The following is a 16,164-nucleotide window of genomic DNA, read 5'->3' on the forward strand; positions in this document are numbered from 1 at the left end:
GCAAATAAAGAAAGAGTTAGGGGTAAGATCTGCCCTGAAAATAAGTGGGAAAGAGAAACTTAGAGGAGTCAAATGGGGCCATTATGTCCAGATCTACTTACAGGTTGAATTGAAGAGAATTTCTTTCCACAACCCCCTGATAACTCATTCCCTGTTGCCAAGGAGGCCTTGACCTCCCCCTTGCATTAGCAGAGCCCCGTATCAGTGTCCCAGGAGAATGAACTGTCATGGAAGCCCTGACAATCAAACCAATGAATCAGCAGGCTAAGACTAGAATATTTCCCCCAGACTTTTCTGATGAAAGTAAGCTATTCCTCCTGCAAAGGTGCCTCAAGAGTTTATAACTTTTATGCTGAAAATGTTTCTGAAGTAACTACATAGCACCGATGAACACTGAGTACTATTTTTAATGATGAACTACTTTACTTTCAAGAGAAATAAACAATGAGAGATTTAAAGTGATTATAAAGGCAAACACACAGAGTAATGTATTTATAACTGGAAACTGCAGGTTAAAATGTAACACTAAATATATATCAGGATGTGATAAATACAAGCTATTATGGAATTATGTTTCATGACATGATGTGATTGTTTTATGGGTTATTGAATTGCAGAAAAAATTATATACCAATGAATAGTATGGAGAAAGTCAGCATAATGTGGTGAAACAGCGTGAACTTTGGTATTCTCTTTCTTATCTTCTCCTCACTCCTTATCTCTGCAACCTGGTTTCTGTCCATCACTGCTTAGCCTCCAGTTTCCCTGAAACATCTGCCAACAAGGTAAACTCATTGTTGCTAAATCCAAAGAATACTTTTCAGTCCTTGTCTTAATTGACCTCCCTCCACAGCATATGACTCTGGAAAATGCCCTTCCTTTTGCACACTCTCAGTCTTGACTTCCCTGACATCATCCCTCCTGGACATCGTCTGATAACTCCTTCTCAGTCTCCTTGCAAATGCTTCTTTAATCTTGATCCCTTTAGAATTGTTGCTAAAGGTGACACTCAAGACTCTTTTTTTTTCTTTTTCTCAATGTACATTATCTCCCTGATGACTTCATCTATGACTGTAACTGCTTTCTCCTTGTTAAAGGACTTTCTAACCTCTCCCTCCAGACTTCGATCTCTCTCCTGAGCTCCAGAACTATAGAGCTAACTGCCTACCAGATATTGTAACAGTTCTCTATTACTGAACAACGTATCACTCGAAAGTAGTAAATCAAAGGAATTATTTATTTTACTCACCAGTTTAGAGGCCAGCTGGGCTCAGCTAAGTAGTTCTCACTGCATGCAGGTCCCTCACACAGTTGTGGCCAGACAATGACTGGGGCTGAGATCAGCTCAGCATCTTCTTTATTCAATTGTCTGTTACCCAGTATTCAATAGTTGGAGACTGAACTCTGAGCCATCTCTCTATATATGTAAGCATGTGGTCACTCCAGGTGGTAGCCCGAGGGTAGCCAGACTTCTTAAATGATAGCTGAAAGCTCTGAAAGGGAACTCACATTCAGAAATGATCTGACATTCCCAGCAAGGCCATGTTAGTCTCCTACTGGACATAAACAATTTCATAGAATACCAACCTTAGGCAAGGTTACTCTGACATCATGACAGGATTATATAAAGCAAGGCCTCTTCATAACCTTGTATAAGTATAGATAAAAGCAAGATCACTATGGCACCTGTAAAATATCCAACCATAGAATTACTCCCACATTCTGACAACACCCAGTCTAGACCAAATCTCTTTCTTAAACCTTCCCACAAATGGCCCAACCAAATCCCAAACCCTGTAAGGGTTCTTTCTAATATCTTCCTATTGACACATCCCACAGTTTCCCATGATGTGCGTTCTTCCTTGCTACAAATAACAAATCCTCAACTTGTTTAGCTACAAGTGTGTTCCTGGTGGACTTTGATTGAAGAGCACTGATAGATCCCAATATTATTCCATTAAATGGATATATCCATAATTATTCAACTAATCCTTTATTGCTGAACATTTAACTTACATACTAATCAAGGTCCAGTTGGGAGACAGAAACCACAACAGTTATTTGAACAGGGAAAAATAAATATTCAAAAAACTACTAAAACAGGTAAAAGTAGGCTCTAAGGGGGCTCTAAATTGGGAAAGGAGTACATCAAGGCTGTATATTGTCCCCTGCTTATTTAACTTATATGCAGAGCACATCATGCAAAATGCCAGGCTGGATGAAGCACAAGCTGGAATCAAGATTGCAGAGAGAAATATCAGTAACCTCAGATATGCAGATGACACCACCCTGATGGCAGAAAGTGAAGAGGAACTGAAGAGCCTCTTGATGAAAGTGAAAGAGGAGAGTGAACAAGTTGGCTTAAAACTCAACATTCAGAAAATGAAGATCATGGCATCTGGTCCCATCACTTCATGGCAAATAGATGGGGAAACAGTGGAAACAGTGTCAGGCTTTATTTTGGGGGGTTCCAAAATCACTGCAGATAGTGATTGCAGCCATGAAATTAAAAGACACTTACTCCTTGGAAGGAAAGTTATGACCAACCTAGATAGCATATTCAAAAGCAGAGACATTACTTTGCAACAAATGTCCATCTAGTCAAGGCTATGGTTTTTCCAGTAATCATGTACGGATGTGAGAGTTGGACTGTGAAGAAAGCTGAGTACCGAAGAATTGATGCTTTTGAACTGTGGTGTTGGAGAAGACTCTTGAGAGTCCCTTGGACTGCAAGGAGATCCAACCAGTCCATTCTGAAGGAGATCAGCCCTGGGTGTTCTTTGGAAGGAATGATACTAAAGCTGAAACTCCAGTACTTTGGCCACCTCATGCGGAGTTGACTCATTGGAAAAGACTCTGATGCTGGGAAGGATTGGGGGCAGGAGGAGAAGGGGATAACAGAGGATGAGATGGCTGGATGGCATCACTGACTCGATGGACGTGAGTTTGAGTGAACGCCGGGAATTGGTGTTGGACAGGGAGGCCTGGCGTGCTGCAATTAATGGGGTGGCAAAGAGTCAGACATGACTGAGCTACTGGACTGAACTGAACTGAAAATCACTGAAGATGGTGACTGCAGCCATGAAATTAAAAGATGCTTGCTCCTTGGAAGAAAATCTATGACCAACTTAGACATCATATTAAAAAGCAGAGACATTACTTTGCCAACAAAGGTCCATCTAGTGTGTGGTCCGTCTAGTCAGGTTTTTCACAGTAGTCATGCATGGATGTGAGAGTTGGACTATAAAGAAAGCTGAGCGCCAAAGAATTGATGCTTTTGAACTGTGGTATTGAAGACTCTTGAGAATCCTTTGGACAGCAAGGAGATCCAACCAGTCCATGCTAATGGCAATCAGTCCTGAATATTCACTGGAAGGATTGATGCTGAAGCTGACACTCTAATATTTTGGCCACCTGATGCGAAGAGCTGACTCATTTGAAAAGACCCTGATGCTGGGAAAGATAGAAGGCAGGAAGAGAAGGGAACAATAGAGGATGAGATGGTTAGATGGCATCACTGACTCAATGGACATGAGTTTGAGCAAGCTCTGGGAGTTGGTGATGGACAGGGAAACCTGTCATGCTACAGTCCATGGGGTCATAAAGAGTCAGACATGAAGAACAACTGAACTGAATTGACCTGAAGGGGGTCTAACTTTAAATTCCTTGCTCTTTTAATTTGTGATACTTTGGGATTGACAAGTGCATACTTCTATATTTAAAATAGATTACCTATTTTAATCTAATAAGGACCTATTGTATAGCACAGGGAACACTGCTTAATATCCTGTGATAACCTAAATGGGAAAAGAATTTGACAAAAAATAGATATATGTATATGTATAATTGAATTACTTTTGCTGTACACTTAAAACTAACACAACATTGTTAATCAGCTATGTGCTCAGTCACTTAGTCATGTCCAACTCTTTGCAACTCCATGGACTGTAGCCCACCAGGCTCCTCTGCCCATGTAATTTTCCAGGCATGAATACTGGAGTAGGATGCCGTTTCCTATTCCAAAGGATCTTCCGGACCCAGGGATCAAACCCGTGTCTCTTGTGTCTCCTGCACTCCCAGGCAGATTCTTTACCACTAGTGCCACCTGGGAAGCCCCATTAATCAAGTATGCTCCAATATAAAATAAAATTTTAAAAAGAGCAGGTACTATCTATAGACTGAGGAAGAAGGACAATAAGGGACTAGGAGAAGCCCTCTGGGACCCAAGGCTGAATTCAAACCTCTTCAACAGGAGTCACTACCATAGGCAGCCTACTATAGCAAAAGAAAAACAAAAACAAAAGAAACACTTGACTGAGAGAACTAGCTGTAAAAAGAGCTCATCATTGCTGGTAGGTGTGGATAGGTGGGAGCTGATGGGCAGGAATGGCATGCCTTTGCTGGCTGGTATGGATAGGCCAGAAAGTGGCTGTAGATGTGGCCAACATTGCTGGTTGCTCTCAAGTAGCTGCAGATAAGGAGAGATGGTCTGAGGGTGCTGCTCAAGCTCCTGCTTAAGGCTGTGGGGCTCAGAATGTATCTAGAGGGCTGCTGCTGCTGCTGCTAAGTCCCTTCAGTCGTGTCTGACTCTGTGCGACCCCATAGATGGCAGCCCACCAGGCTCCACCATCCCTGAGATTCTCCAGGCAAGAACACTGGAGTGGGTTGCCATTTCCTTCTCCAATGCATGAAAGTGAAGAGTGAAAGTGAAGTCGCTCAGTCGTGTCCGACTCTTAACAACCACATGGACTGCAGCCCACCAGGCTCCTCCATCCATGGGATTTTCCAGGCGAGAGTACTGGAGTGGGGTGCCATCACCAACCTGGGGAAGAAGTGTTTTCTTGCAACTGCTCTATACTGTCCTCTGCTGATGAAGTGAATAGCCCACCAGCTGGCAAAAGAAGAGTTTACAGGACTCAGCTACATAACACAAAGGAAGACAAAGAAGGGTGAATTTGGAGCTCAGGACAGTAGAATGATAACTGGCACCTTGCAAGTTTTCACCATTATAACTAAAACTATTATCAAAATCCACATAAATCTTTATGGATACCTTACAATTATTTCCCATAGAATAGATTACCAAGGTCAAAGATTCAAACACTTAAAACTCCTCCATAAAGGTATGAACATTTATGCTTATTCCAGCAGGAGATAATTGTCTGAAGAACAAGCATTCTCTAGGCAGTTCTAGGAGGCTGATATACTAGAACAAATCCTTAGACAGTGAATGATCTTAAGCTGATTGCCTAGGTTAGTCTGCTCCTGTTGCTCTGCTCATTTCTTCATGGAGTCTTTCTCTAAGGTGATTTTGGTTTGTTTGTTTGTTTATTTAAGTGACTAGCAAAGCAGAGATAAAATTAAGATTCTAATAATTGGAAAAAAAGCTTTTAATGAAATTTGAGACCACCCATAAATGATATCTGATTTTTCAAAAGATATGATTCAGGAAAGCCAAGATCCATGTTCACATTTTTGAAATGGAGGACTTGGGAAATATTTGATATATCCCCTCACTAATGTCAAGGTTCTCATACTTGTAAGGTTGTTATGAGGACCGATAATGACATATATAAAGCATCCAGGTGGAGTCAATAAATAGTTGCTTTATTTCCTGAGAGCATTGCTGTTAAATTGCTAAGAATCCAAGCATATATATTTTTTCATATATATATATATATATATATATATATATATATATACCAAAGTTGTTTTCATTAAAGGTGTAATTGTACTCCTCATTCCCAAACTATAAGTATGTTATGATATAGTTATGCCCTGATGACTATTAGTTACAGATATGATGGTATTTTTTTCCCCAGCTCCTTAACAAACACCATTTGTCTTTAACTACATTCACTGCAACAAAATCTCAATGCGGTGAGCAGAAATGAAAGGGAATCAGATATTACATGGTGTTTGCATTTGTCTTTGTTTCCAATGCACTTAATTTTTATTATCAGTTGGGAATTTATCCTGCCTGTGTGTCTTCACTTTAAAAACACTCGGTGAGACAAAAACCTACTTGGAATAAACTATTTCTAGCATTGTGCTTTAAATGAGTAAGCTACTTAAAAATCAGGAGTGCAAACACAAATGCTTTCATGGACCAGGCATGTTATCATAAACCAATGAAACAAGAATAATTTAAAATTGTAGGTATCCACAGGCAACATACAAAACTGGAGAAAGCATACTCCATCTAAAGACATTTATACTAAATAAAATAAATAATAAAATAAAAGATGCTGCTAGGGAAGAAAAATTCACAAACCACATTAGACTATTAGACAGCCCACTCAGGACTTCTGTATAATTTTGGGTGAACTGAATTAGATGCTGAGGTAGTGCTGAGAAAGAATTACTAAAAATGGATTCACCAAATAAAATCAGGACTCATTTCCAAGCCAGGTGTCCCACTGATTTTAGCTCAGTCCCTAGCGCCCGTCACACTCACTCTCTTTGGCTTCCATGATGCCAGAACCTCCCCACTCTTCCCTATATCATTCCCCACTACACTACTACAGAAATTAAAGCCTCAAAGGCACTACATTGAGGCCTTAATTTTGTTTACTGTAAAACTCACTAACATAAAATACACTGTTTTAACCACTGCAAAGTGAAAATTTTATGGCATGTAGTACATTCAAATGTTTCACAACCATTACTGCTATCAAGTTTCAGAACATTTTCATCGCTCCTAAAAAAGACCCTACCATTAAACTGGTGCTCCCCATATCCCTCTCCCCAGTCCCTGACAACCTCTGGCTTTCTTTCTGCGAGACTTTTGTTTTTTCTTGCACCTTCAGTTCAGCCAACATCCCAAGCAAATTAGAGCAGAACTAAAGTCTGATAAGGTGAGAAAACAGAACACTTAGCTGGGGCAGGAAAAAGCTCTCCAGTGGCGCTTTCTGGATTCAAAGTTAGGATAGGAGGGAGCAGTAGGGAGAAGTCCTTTTGCTTTCCTTGGGCTGGCTAAAGAGTCTGTCAACCCACTCCAGAATCAAAAGACACGACATATCTATTCTCTTAGTTTTTAACTGCATTTTCACTTTCTTCTATCTAGATTATTTTGTTGTTGTTGTTCAGTTGTTTTTGTAACACAAATGTGTTCTAATTTGCAACTTTAAAAACTACAATTTGAAGATCAGAGTCTGAAGTAATTTCTCTACTGAAACTTCTTTCTTGTTCTCCATTGGTCATTTCTCTTCTTTTCCCCTAAACTGTGGCTAACTATATATTCTGTTGGGATTTCCTGGTGGCTCAGATAGTAAAGAATCTGTCTGCAATGCAGGATACCTGGGTTCCATCCCTGGGTCAGGAAGATCCCCTGAGTAAGGGAATGGTTACCCACAATTCCATGGACAGAGGAGCCTATTACACCTTGAAATGCTCTTGCTTTATGCTTTGAATCATCTGGAAATAAGTTTAAGACGCCAGACATAAACACTCACACAATCCCTCCTGTGTCAGCTTTCTTTGGCTGAATTGGAATTGATAATTGATGGTGTCAGTCTTCTTAGAACCATATGAGACACTCTACAGAAGGATTCCCGTCTAAGGCGAATTTCTCTAAATGGTGAAGTACCAGCTAGTTATACCAATATATCAATATACCCGTGTGGTACGAGATAATCACTATAAATCTACACTGAACAGACCTTGAGATTCTTGGAGGTCAGTCTTTAGTCACTTATTCATCAGTCCATGAAAAATTCACTTGTACCAAATTTGGCTATTTTTCTCTAGGTTTAGGAGAGAAGTACAAAGCTTTGTACAACAGAAATACAACAGGTCCAGGTTAACTTCAAATTAAGGGAAATGTAAAACTATGATCACATTTTCTACTTTGGACTTTTTATCTTTGCTTTGTAATGATGGCCTCGGGCAAGTCATCTCACTTTTTTGCGGTCTTTTTTGTTTGTCTTCAAAATGAAAAAGTTGAACTCAATCAGTAGTTTTCTATCCAGAGTATCAAATCTCTGAGCACAGGCATTATTTATAGCCTGAAAATAATAATCTTTCCATTCACATGCTATCTTTTTAAAAAATACTTGAATTTTTTAGTTCATAAATATTTGCTAAATAGCCTCTTCCATTTAAAAATTATAAAATTACGCATGCTAACTACAGCAGATTGGAAAATAAGTTGAAGATAAAATCTCCTGCAATCCTGCCATATAGATATGGTGTGTTGTATATTCATATAGTTAGTATATGAGTATATACTAATATGTAGTATATTCATATAGTATATTCATACAGTTTTCTTTATATGCATTCTTATACATATATTATTTTTTTAAAGTGTTTAAAATATACTGTAGACATATTTTATAATTTGTTTTTTTACTTAATAGTATAGTATAAATATTTTCCTAAATCATAAGTTGTTTTTTTACAAGGTTTAAATGACATTTTCATATATGAATACCCATTACTATTTTTTAACATTTAGCTTCTTTCTGATATTTCATTATTTTTAAACACGCTGCTATGAACATCTATGATGTGATTACATTCATAACATTATGAATTAATTATTGTTATTCTTATTAATGTTCAAATGATTTCAGCTCTGGATGATGGGAGTCACTTTTGGGGACTCGAGTAGTTCTGATAAAACTCCTAGAGTGTTCCATAGCTCTGCTGCTTTTTGGTACAATCAGTATTGCAGGCACCTTTTGTATGTGTTCTTTTACCTTTGTTTTTAATCTCACTAGAGCCGTGCACTCAAATTATTATGCTTTAAAATCACTTGAAATAATTTCTCTTGCCACCAACTTGATTCACAGTTAATATGTTTATTTTCGCTTTCTCTTAAGAAATCGTTCCTCTTTTATTTTTCTATTTTTCTAATTATAGAAAATATTAACTTGGTTTAAAATCATACCTACTAACAAGCTATACCCAGAGAAGTCTCACTTGCTTCTATCCCCATCCTCTTCATCCTTTTCATTTCCATTCAGATATATAAGAATGAGAAACAGAGACTGATTGATTGATTTTAAGGAACTGTGGAGAGTGGCAAGTCTGAAACTTGTAAGGCAAGCCACCAAACTGGAAATTCAGCTAAGAGTTGATTTTGCAGTCTTGAGGTCAAATTCCTCCTTCTTTGGGAACCCTTGGTCTTTACTCTTAAAACCTTCAACTGATGGAATAAGGTCCACCCATATTAGAAAGACAATCTATTAATATTTTACTCAAAGTCTATTGACTTAAATGTTATTCACACCTAAAAAATACCCGTATAGCAACATTTAGACCAGTTTAATCAAATAACTGGGCACCGCAGCCAAGCCAAGGTGACATAAAATTAACCATGACATATACACACATATATATCTATACTCATATGTTCTTATGTATATGCACAAACACATACTCATAATACTCTTCTTGGATAAATGGTGGTTTATAAGTTATGTTTTCTCTATCTTGCTTTTTCACTTTACAATTTATCCTCAGGATTACTCCTGGCTATGGATAGAAATAGTTCTCATCCCCTCTCTTGCCTGCATAATATTTTATAATATGGATATAACATCACAAGTTCACAGTCTCTATTGGTGGTCATTTGAGTTGTTCCCATCCTTGCTCTTAAAAATCATGCTGCAGTGAATAGCCTTTTCATGTGATATTGTCTTGTAAAATGCATGTAAATGCTTGTGTGATGAATGAAATTATTTTGGAAGCTTTGAAATTCACAGTGGTCTTTTAATATTTGGTATTGTCTCAGTTAGCATGCTTGAAACATGCAGCTGCCATCATGTGAGGGTTTAAGAAAATCTCTATCACCTAAAAGGAGTCCTCATACTGGACTATCAAGCATTTTTCATGCCTAGAAGAAAATGAATGAAGAGTTCTTGAAAAACAATTCTCTAATTTTTTACTTAATTTAAATGTGTAATACAAAATGAGATATAAATGACTTATGGTTATAATTCCTATATAATAACAAGACTTCCCAGAACCAAAGCAAACAGACTTATAACGCTGCTGCTGCTAAGTCACTTCAGTCATGTCCAACTCTGTGCGACCCCATAGATGGCAGCCCACCAGGCTCCCCTGTCCCTGGGATTCTCCAGGCAAGAACACTGGAGTGGGTTGCCATTTCCTTCTCCAGTGCATAAAAGTGAAAAGTGAAAGTGAAGTCGCTCAGTCGTGTCTGACTCTTCGTGACCCCATGGACTGTGGCCTACCAGGCTCCTCTGTCCATGGGATTTTCCAGGCAAGAGTACTACTACACTCTATTCAACAACTATCCTTTGGGGTCAGGGAGTGGGGTCCAGGAATTAATCCTCCAAAGATAATGAGGAATGACTTTATATAAACCTTTTATATAAACATTATGTATGCATATATTTCATATATATAATATATATTATATATATTATATATATATAATGTTCACCAGGGTGAACATAATGTATATATAATATATATTATTATATAAGAACTATAATAACCAGGGTGAACATTATGTATGCATAGATTATATGCATAATATATTATATTATATGCATTATATATATAATATATGCATACATAATGTTCAGGGTTTATATAAAGTCATCCCTCATTATCTTTGAAGGATTAGTGTATAGCATATGCATATATCTATATATAAACATATTTTCATTTTCACCTTCCCCAGCATTTCACATCTAGTAAGCAAAAAGCTGAGATTCAAACCCAGATCTTTCTGTTCCAATAAACCTGGACTAAAACTGGCCAGTGGTTTTTCATAACTCAGGGACATTAAGATAGAAGTGGTTGTAACTCACTGAAAGAGATCTGGGATCTGAACCTAGATAATCGTAGTCTAGTTCTACTATGAATGAAGGAGCTTTGTGAATCTGGACACATCCCTGAACCTCTCTGTATTTCAGCTTCGTCATTTATGATGTCATAAGGACTGACTACATTATGACTAAAGCCTTTACCTATCTAAAATTCTATGAAATTTCTATATTTGCAAAACATCTCTTTTGTGACAAGAATAATGACTTAATCAATATTATTCCTATTTTGACTACGGAGTTTCTTATTACATGTAAGCACCAACCAGTGAGGTCAGAAAGGACTGGGAAATTTTTCTCCAAATTTGGAAAGTGTTTATTCCAAACATTTTATGCTAAAAGGATGACCATTTGGTTGAATGATACGCTTGAAAAATATTATACACTATCTTGGAAACACCATGTTGGAGTAGAAAGGCCATTTTAGAAATCACTCAGTATTATCCCTCATTCTACTGATGCAAGTTATGTGATTTTCCAAGACCACACAACTTACTTGTATTATAGACATCTTTATTACCTGGGTTATTAAGATTACATATACATAATACCTTCAAAAGAATCCTCTCATATTTACCACCAAAGTACAACAAAGGAAAGTGGCATAAGAGAGTGGTTAAGTGTATGTAGGCTGTGAAATTAAATTGCCTGGGTGCAAATTCCAACAGCACTACTTACTGTGTGATTTTGAACCAATAATGTAATCTCTTCATGCCCCAGTTCTTTTCATCTAGAGAATGAGGGTGATGATAATTGCACATACCTCCAGTTTACCAGAAGAATTTAAAAGATAATCTGTGAAAACTGTTTAGTATACTGTCTGGCACACAGAAAACAATCACTACTAGCTGGATTAAGATTATACTGTGTATTTTATATACGCGCTAAATTTGGCTTAACTTTTCAATTGCATTTCTTTTCCTGATATTCAAGGTCAGAATTATTCTAAAATGATCTTTTAAGGATTATCAATCTATAAATTAGACTATGATAAAAGTGTTTACTAGAAAAAATGAACTCTGAAATTAATTTTAAAAAGAATGAGCCTAGATATAGAGCTGTTTTTATTGTAGTACACTAAGGTCAGGTTATTCCCTTGAAAACCCTGTAAAAATGACTCAGAAGTCACAAATAAGCAACATTTCATCCACTGAGATTTTTGTCCCCCATTAAGCAGTCAGTGATCTGATTTTTGCCAATGTATGGACATTGCTAGAACATCACCATTTTTAACTTACAGTGATTAAATCCATTTAACACACTATGTATGAATTTCGAAAGCTCTTTATGACTGTTTATCTCATCTTTATGGACCTTTAAACTTAATAGCTTTGGTTGCAATAAAGAAGTGATTTCCAAAAGTTAAGCATCTCTTCAAAACTACTGGCAGACATTAAGCTGATCAAAATTATGATGTCATCCAGACACAGATTTCTGTGTGTCCTTGTTCTTCAACTTGTCCTCTAATTAATGATATGGTGGTAGGGTAGGTGAGGAGTGAGACATGGTCCCCTGTCAGTAAATAAGAACATTAGTCAAAAGAAATATCAGTTCAGTTCAGGGAATACAAATATTGCAATTTTGTTCTGATTCAATAGTTTCAGGATCATATGTAGTTTCATTGAAAATTCATAGTACAAAAAAAATAAATAAATAAAACTCATAGTATAATAACCCATGTTGGCATTATCAATTCCTCTTCTTCCCCTTCTGAAATGTTAAGGTATCCAGTCTTAAACACAGAGCCCCAGAAGATGACAACCAAAAGAACTAGCTCAGGGACACATTCCCTAAGCGTAACCCTCCTGCAATTGTGATCATCAAAAATGTCTATCAGATCAGATCAGATCAGTCGCTCAGTCATGTCCGACTCTTTGCGACCCCATGAATCACAGCACGCCAGGCCTCCCTGTCCATCACCAATTCCCAGAGTTCACTCAGACTCACGTCCATCGAGTCAGTGATGCCATCCAGCCATCTCATCCTCTGTCGTCCCCTTCTCTTCTTGCCCCCAATCCCTTCCAGCATCAGAGTCTTTTCCAATGAGTCAACTCTTCGCATGAGGCGGCCAAAGTACTGGAGTTTCAGCTTTAGCATCATTCCTTCCAAAGAACACCCAGGGCTGATCTCCTTCACAATGGACTGGTTGGATCTCCTTGCAGTCCAAGGCACTCTCAAGAGTCTTCTCCAACACCACAGTTCAAAAGCATCAATGCTTCAGCGCTCAGCCTTCTTCACAGTCCAACTCTCATATCCATACATGACCACAGGAAAAACCATAGCCTTGACTAGACGAACCTTTGTTGGCAAAGTAATGTCTCTGCTTTTGAATATGCTATCTAGGTTGGTCATAACTTTCCTTCCAAGGAGTAAGTGTCTTTTAATTTCATGGCTGCAGTCACCATCTGCAGTGATTTTGGAGCCCAGAAAAATAAAGTCTGACACTGTTTTCACTGTTTCCCCATCTATTTCCCATGAAGTGATGGGACTGGATGCCATGATCTTCATTTTCTGAATGTTGAGCTTTAAGCCAACTTTTCCACTCTCCACTTTCACTTTCATCAAGAGGCTTTTGAGTTCCTCTTCACTTTCTGCCATAAGCGTGGTGTCATCTGCATATCTGAGGTTATTGATATTTCTCCCGGCAATCTTGATTCCAGCTTGTGTTTCTTCCAGTCCAGCGTTTCTCACGATGTACTCTGCATATAAGTTAAAAAATGTCTATAGATACTGTCAAACATACCCTAAGGGTCAAAGTCTTCCCAGATTGAGAACCACTCTTATGAATCAAGCAGAAGACTGCTTGTCCTAGATCAAGGATCAGTATGCTACAGTCTAATAGGCCAAAAGTAAAACCCACTGCCCATCTTTGTAAATAAAGTTTTATTGAAACAGGCACATTCATTCACTTATTATCTATGCTGCTTTATCACTAAGAGAACAGAGTCAAAGAATGATGACAGGTATTATATAATCTGTAAAGCCAAAAATATTCACTATATGGTTCTTTAGGAAAAAAATTTGCCAACTCCTGTACTAGTCCACCAATTTCAAACATTTTTTTTCAGTGATGCAAAATTTTATAATGAAATCTCACATAAAAATTGTGTCAGACAGGGTCCAGATGGAACTTTCAACTTGGGTAATTTGAGAAAGTAAAGCATATGCAGCATATATAGGAAATTTCAAATGTGTGACAGAAAATAGAGAAATCACAAAGGGCTAAGAGAGCTGGGCGTTATTACTATCTCTAGGCCTGAAGGGGAGAGGACCAAATGACATTATAGTAAGGGAGCCAGAAGAGTGAATACCTCCCTCACATTCTCCCTCCCTCCAGTCTCAGACCTGTGCTCCCCAATAGCTAAATACAAATAGAAGCAGGAGAGCAAGAAAACTCACTGTTATGGTTCCTATTCATCCACCTACCAGGTCACAGAGCAGAACGTTAAAGGGTGGAAAGTGGAACTGCGGAGCAAACAGCAAGGAAACCCAGCTCGCTGTGCTGTGCGCCATGCTGTGCTTAGCTGCTCAGTCATGTCCGACTCTTTGTGACCCCATGGTCTGTAGCCCGTCAGGCTCCCCTGTCCATGGGATTCTCCAGGCAAGAATACTAGAACGGGTTGCCATGCCCTCCTCCAGGGGATCTTCCCAACCCAGGGATGGAACCCAGGTCTCCCACATTGCAGGCGGATTCTTTACCGTCTGAGCCAAGCCCTAATAACCAAAACTGATCAAAGCAAAGTTTTTGTGATGTTTAGTGGGGGAAGGTACTGAGATCAGTACACATTGGCCTTATCTCTGACCCACTGGTCCAAGTTGAAACAGAATGCAGTTTGAAAAGTCTCTTAAATCCTCTTCTGCCCTTCTGACTTTGTCTCCTTTCTGAAGCAAAAGCCGGTAGTCAGATATTTCAATGCTGTCTTTTCTAACAAACTTCAATCCTTTAGACCCATTCCCACCATTCAAATCTTCAACCCCAAGTATCAGGTATACCCATCCCTTCCCTGCACCCTACATCCTCTGCTCATGTCTTTAAGCTGCTAAACATTGATAGAAAACGTTTAAATACTCTGATTACTGAATCCTCTACAACCTCATAGTATCAGGTAACAGGGGCTTAACTGCTTGCTCAGCTTCCCATGACTTTCAGCCCTTAAATAAAATTGCCTGAATATTCTAATCACCAAATCTGATAGACTTTTCCCAAACCTTATCAACTTTAACTTCTTTGCAGAAAAAGATCTTGCCATTATTCCTTCCCTCTTAATATACTTCTTCCTCTGGCTTCCTTGGTACCATATATTCTTTTTTAAAAAATTGAAGTATAGTGATTTATGCTGTGTTAGTTTCAGGTGCATGGCAAAGTGATTCGGTTACATTGTTGTTCAGTTGCTCAGTTGTATCCGACTCTTTGCAACCCCATGAACTGCAGCATGCCAGGCTTCCCTGTCCTTCACCATCTCTTGGAGCTTACTCAAACTCCTGTCCATTGAGTCGGAGATGCCATCAATCATCTTGTCCTTTGTCATCCCTTTCTCCCCTGCCTTCAATCTTTACCAGCATCAGGGTCTTTTCTCATGAGCCAGCTCTTCACGTGGCCACTAGCTTTTCAGGTGGCCAAAGTATTGGAGTTTCAGCATCAGTCCTTCCACTGAATATTCAGGGTTGATTTCCTTTAGGATTGACTGGTTTTGATCTCCTTGCAGTCCAAGGGGCTCTCAAAAGTCTGCTCCAATACCACGGTTTGAGCGTCAGTTCTTCAGCACTCAGCCTTCTTTATGGTCACATTCATAATGACTACTGGAAAAACATAGTCTTGACTATACGGACCTTTGTCAGCAAAAAGAATCTGAAAAAGAATAGATATACTTTGGCCACCTCATATGAAGAGTTGACTCATTGGAAAAGACTCTGATGCTGGGAGGGATTGGGGGCAGGAGGAGAAGGGGATGACAGAGGATGAGATGGCTGGATGGCATCACTGACTCGATGGACGTGAGTCTAAGTGAACTCCAGGAGTTGGTGATGGACAGGGAGACCTAGCGTGCTGCGATTCATGGGGTCGCAAGGAGTCGGACACGACTGAGTAACTACATACATCTATTCGTTTTCAGATTCTTTTCCCTTATAGGTTATTACAAAATATTGAATATAGTTCTCTTTGCTATATAGTAGGTTCTTGTTGGTTATCTATTTTTATGTATAGTAGTGTGTATATGTTAATCCAAAACTCCTACTTTATCCCTCCCCACACCCTTTCCCCTTTGGTAATCATAAGTTTGTTTTCTATATATGGCTCTATTTCTATTTTGTAAGTACGTTCATTTGTATTATTTTTTAGATTCCACATATAAGCAATATC

At 38.6% G+C, this 16,164-nt stretch overlaps 1 protein-coding gene across 1 annotated transcript in view; it reads right to left on the reverse strand.

Annotated features, from left to right (window-relative positions):
• TMC1 (transmembrane channel like 1) overlaps positions 1 to 14,315 on the reverse strand; it is a 163,012-nt gene extending 148,697 nt beyond the window's left edge. Inside the window, exon 1 of the mRNA XM_005887852.2 lies at positions 14,229 to 14,315. Coding sequence (XP_005887914.1) covers positions 14,229 to 14,315 — 87 coding nt within the window. The remainder of the gene's footprint in view (positions 1 to 14,228) is intronic.
• Between the last annotated feature and the right edge of the window lie 1,849 nt (positions 14,316 to 16,164).

This window comes from Bos mutus, chromosome 8 (assembly GCF_027580195.1).
Source record: "Bos mutus isolate GX-2022 chromosome 8, NWIPB_WYAK_1.1, whole genome shotgun sequence".
NCBI classification, from domain to species: Eukaryota; Metazoa; Chordata; class Mammalia; order Artiodactyla; family Bovidae; genus Bos; species Bos mutus.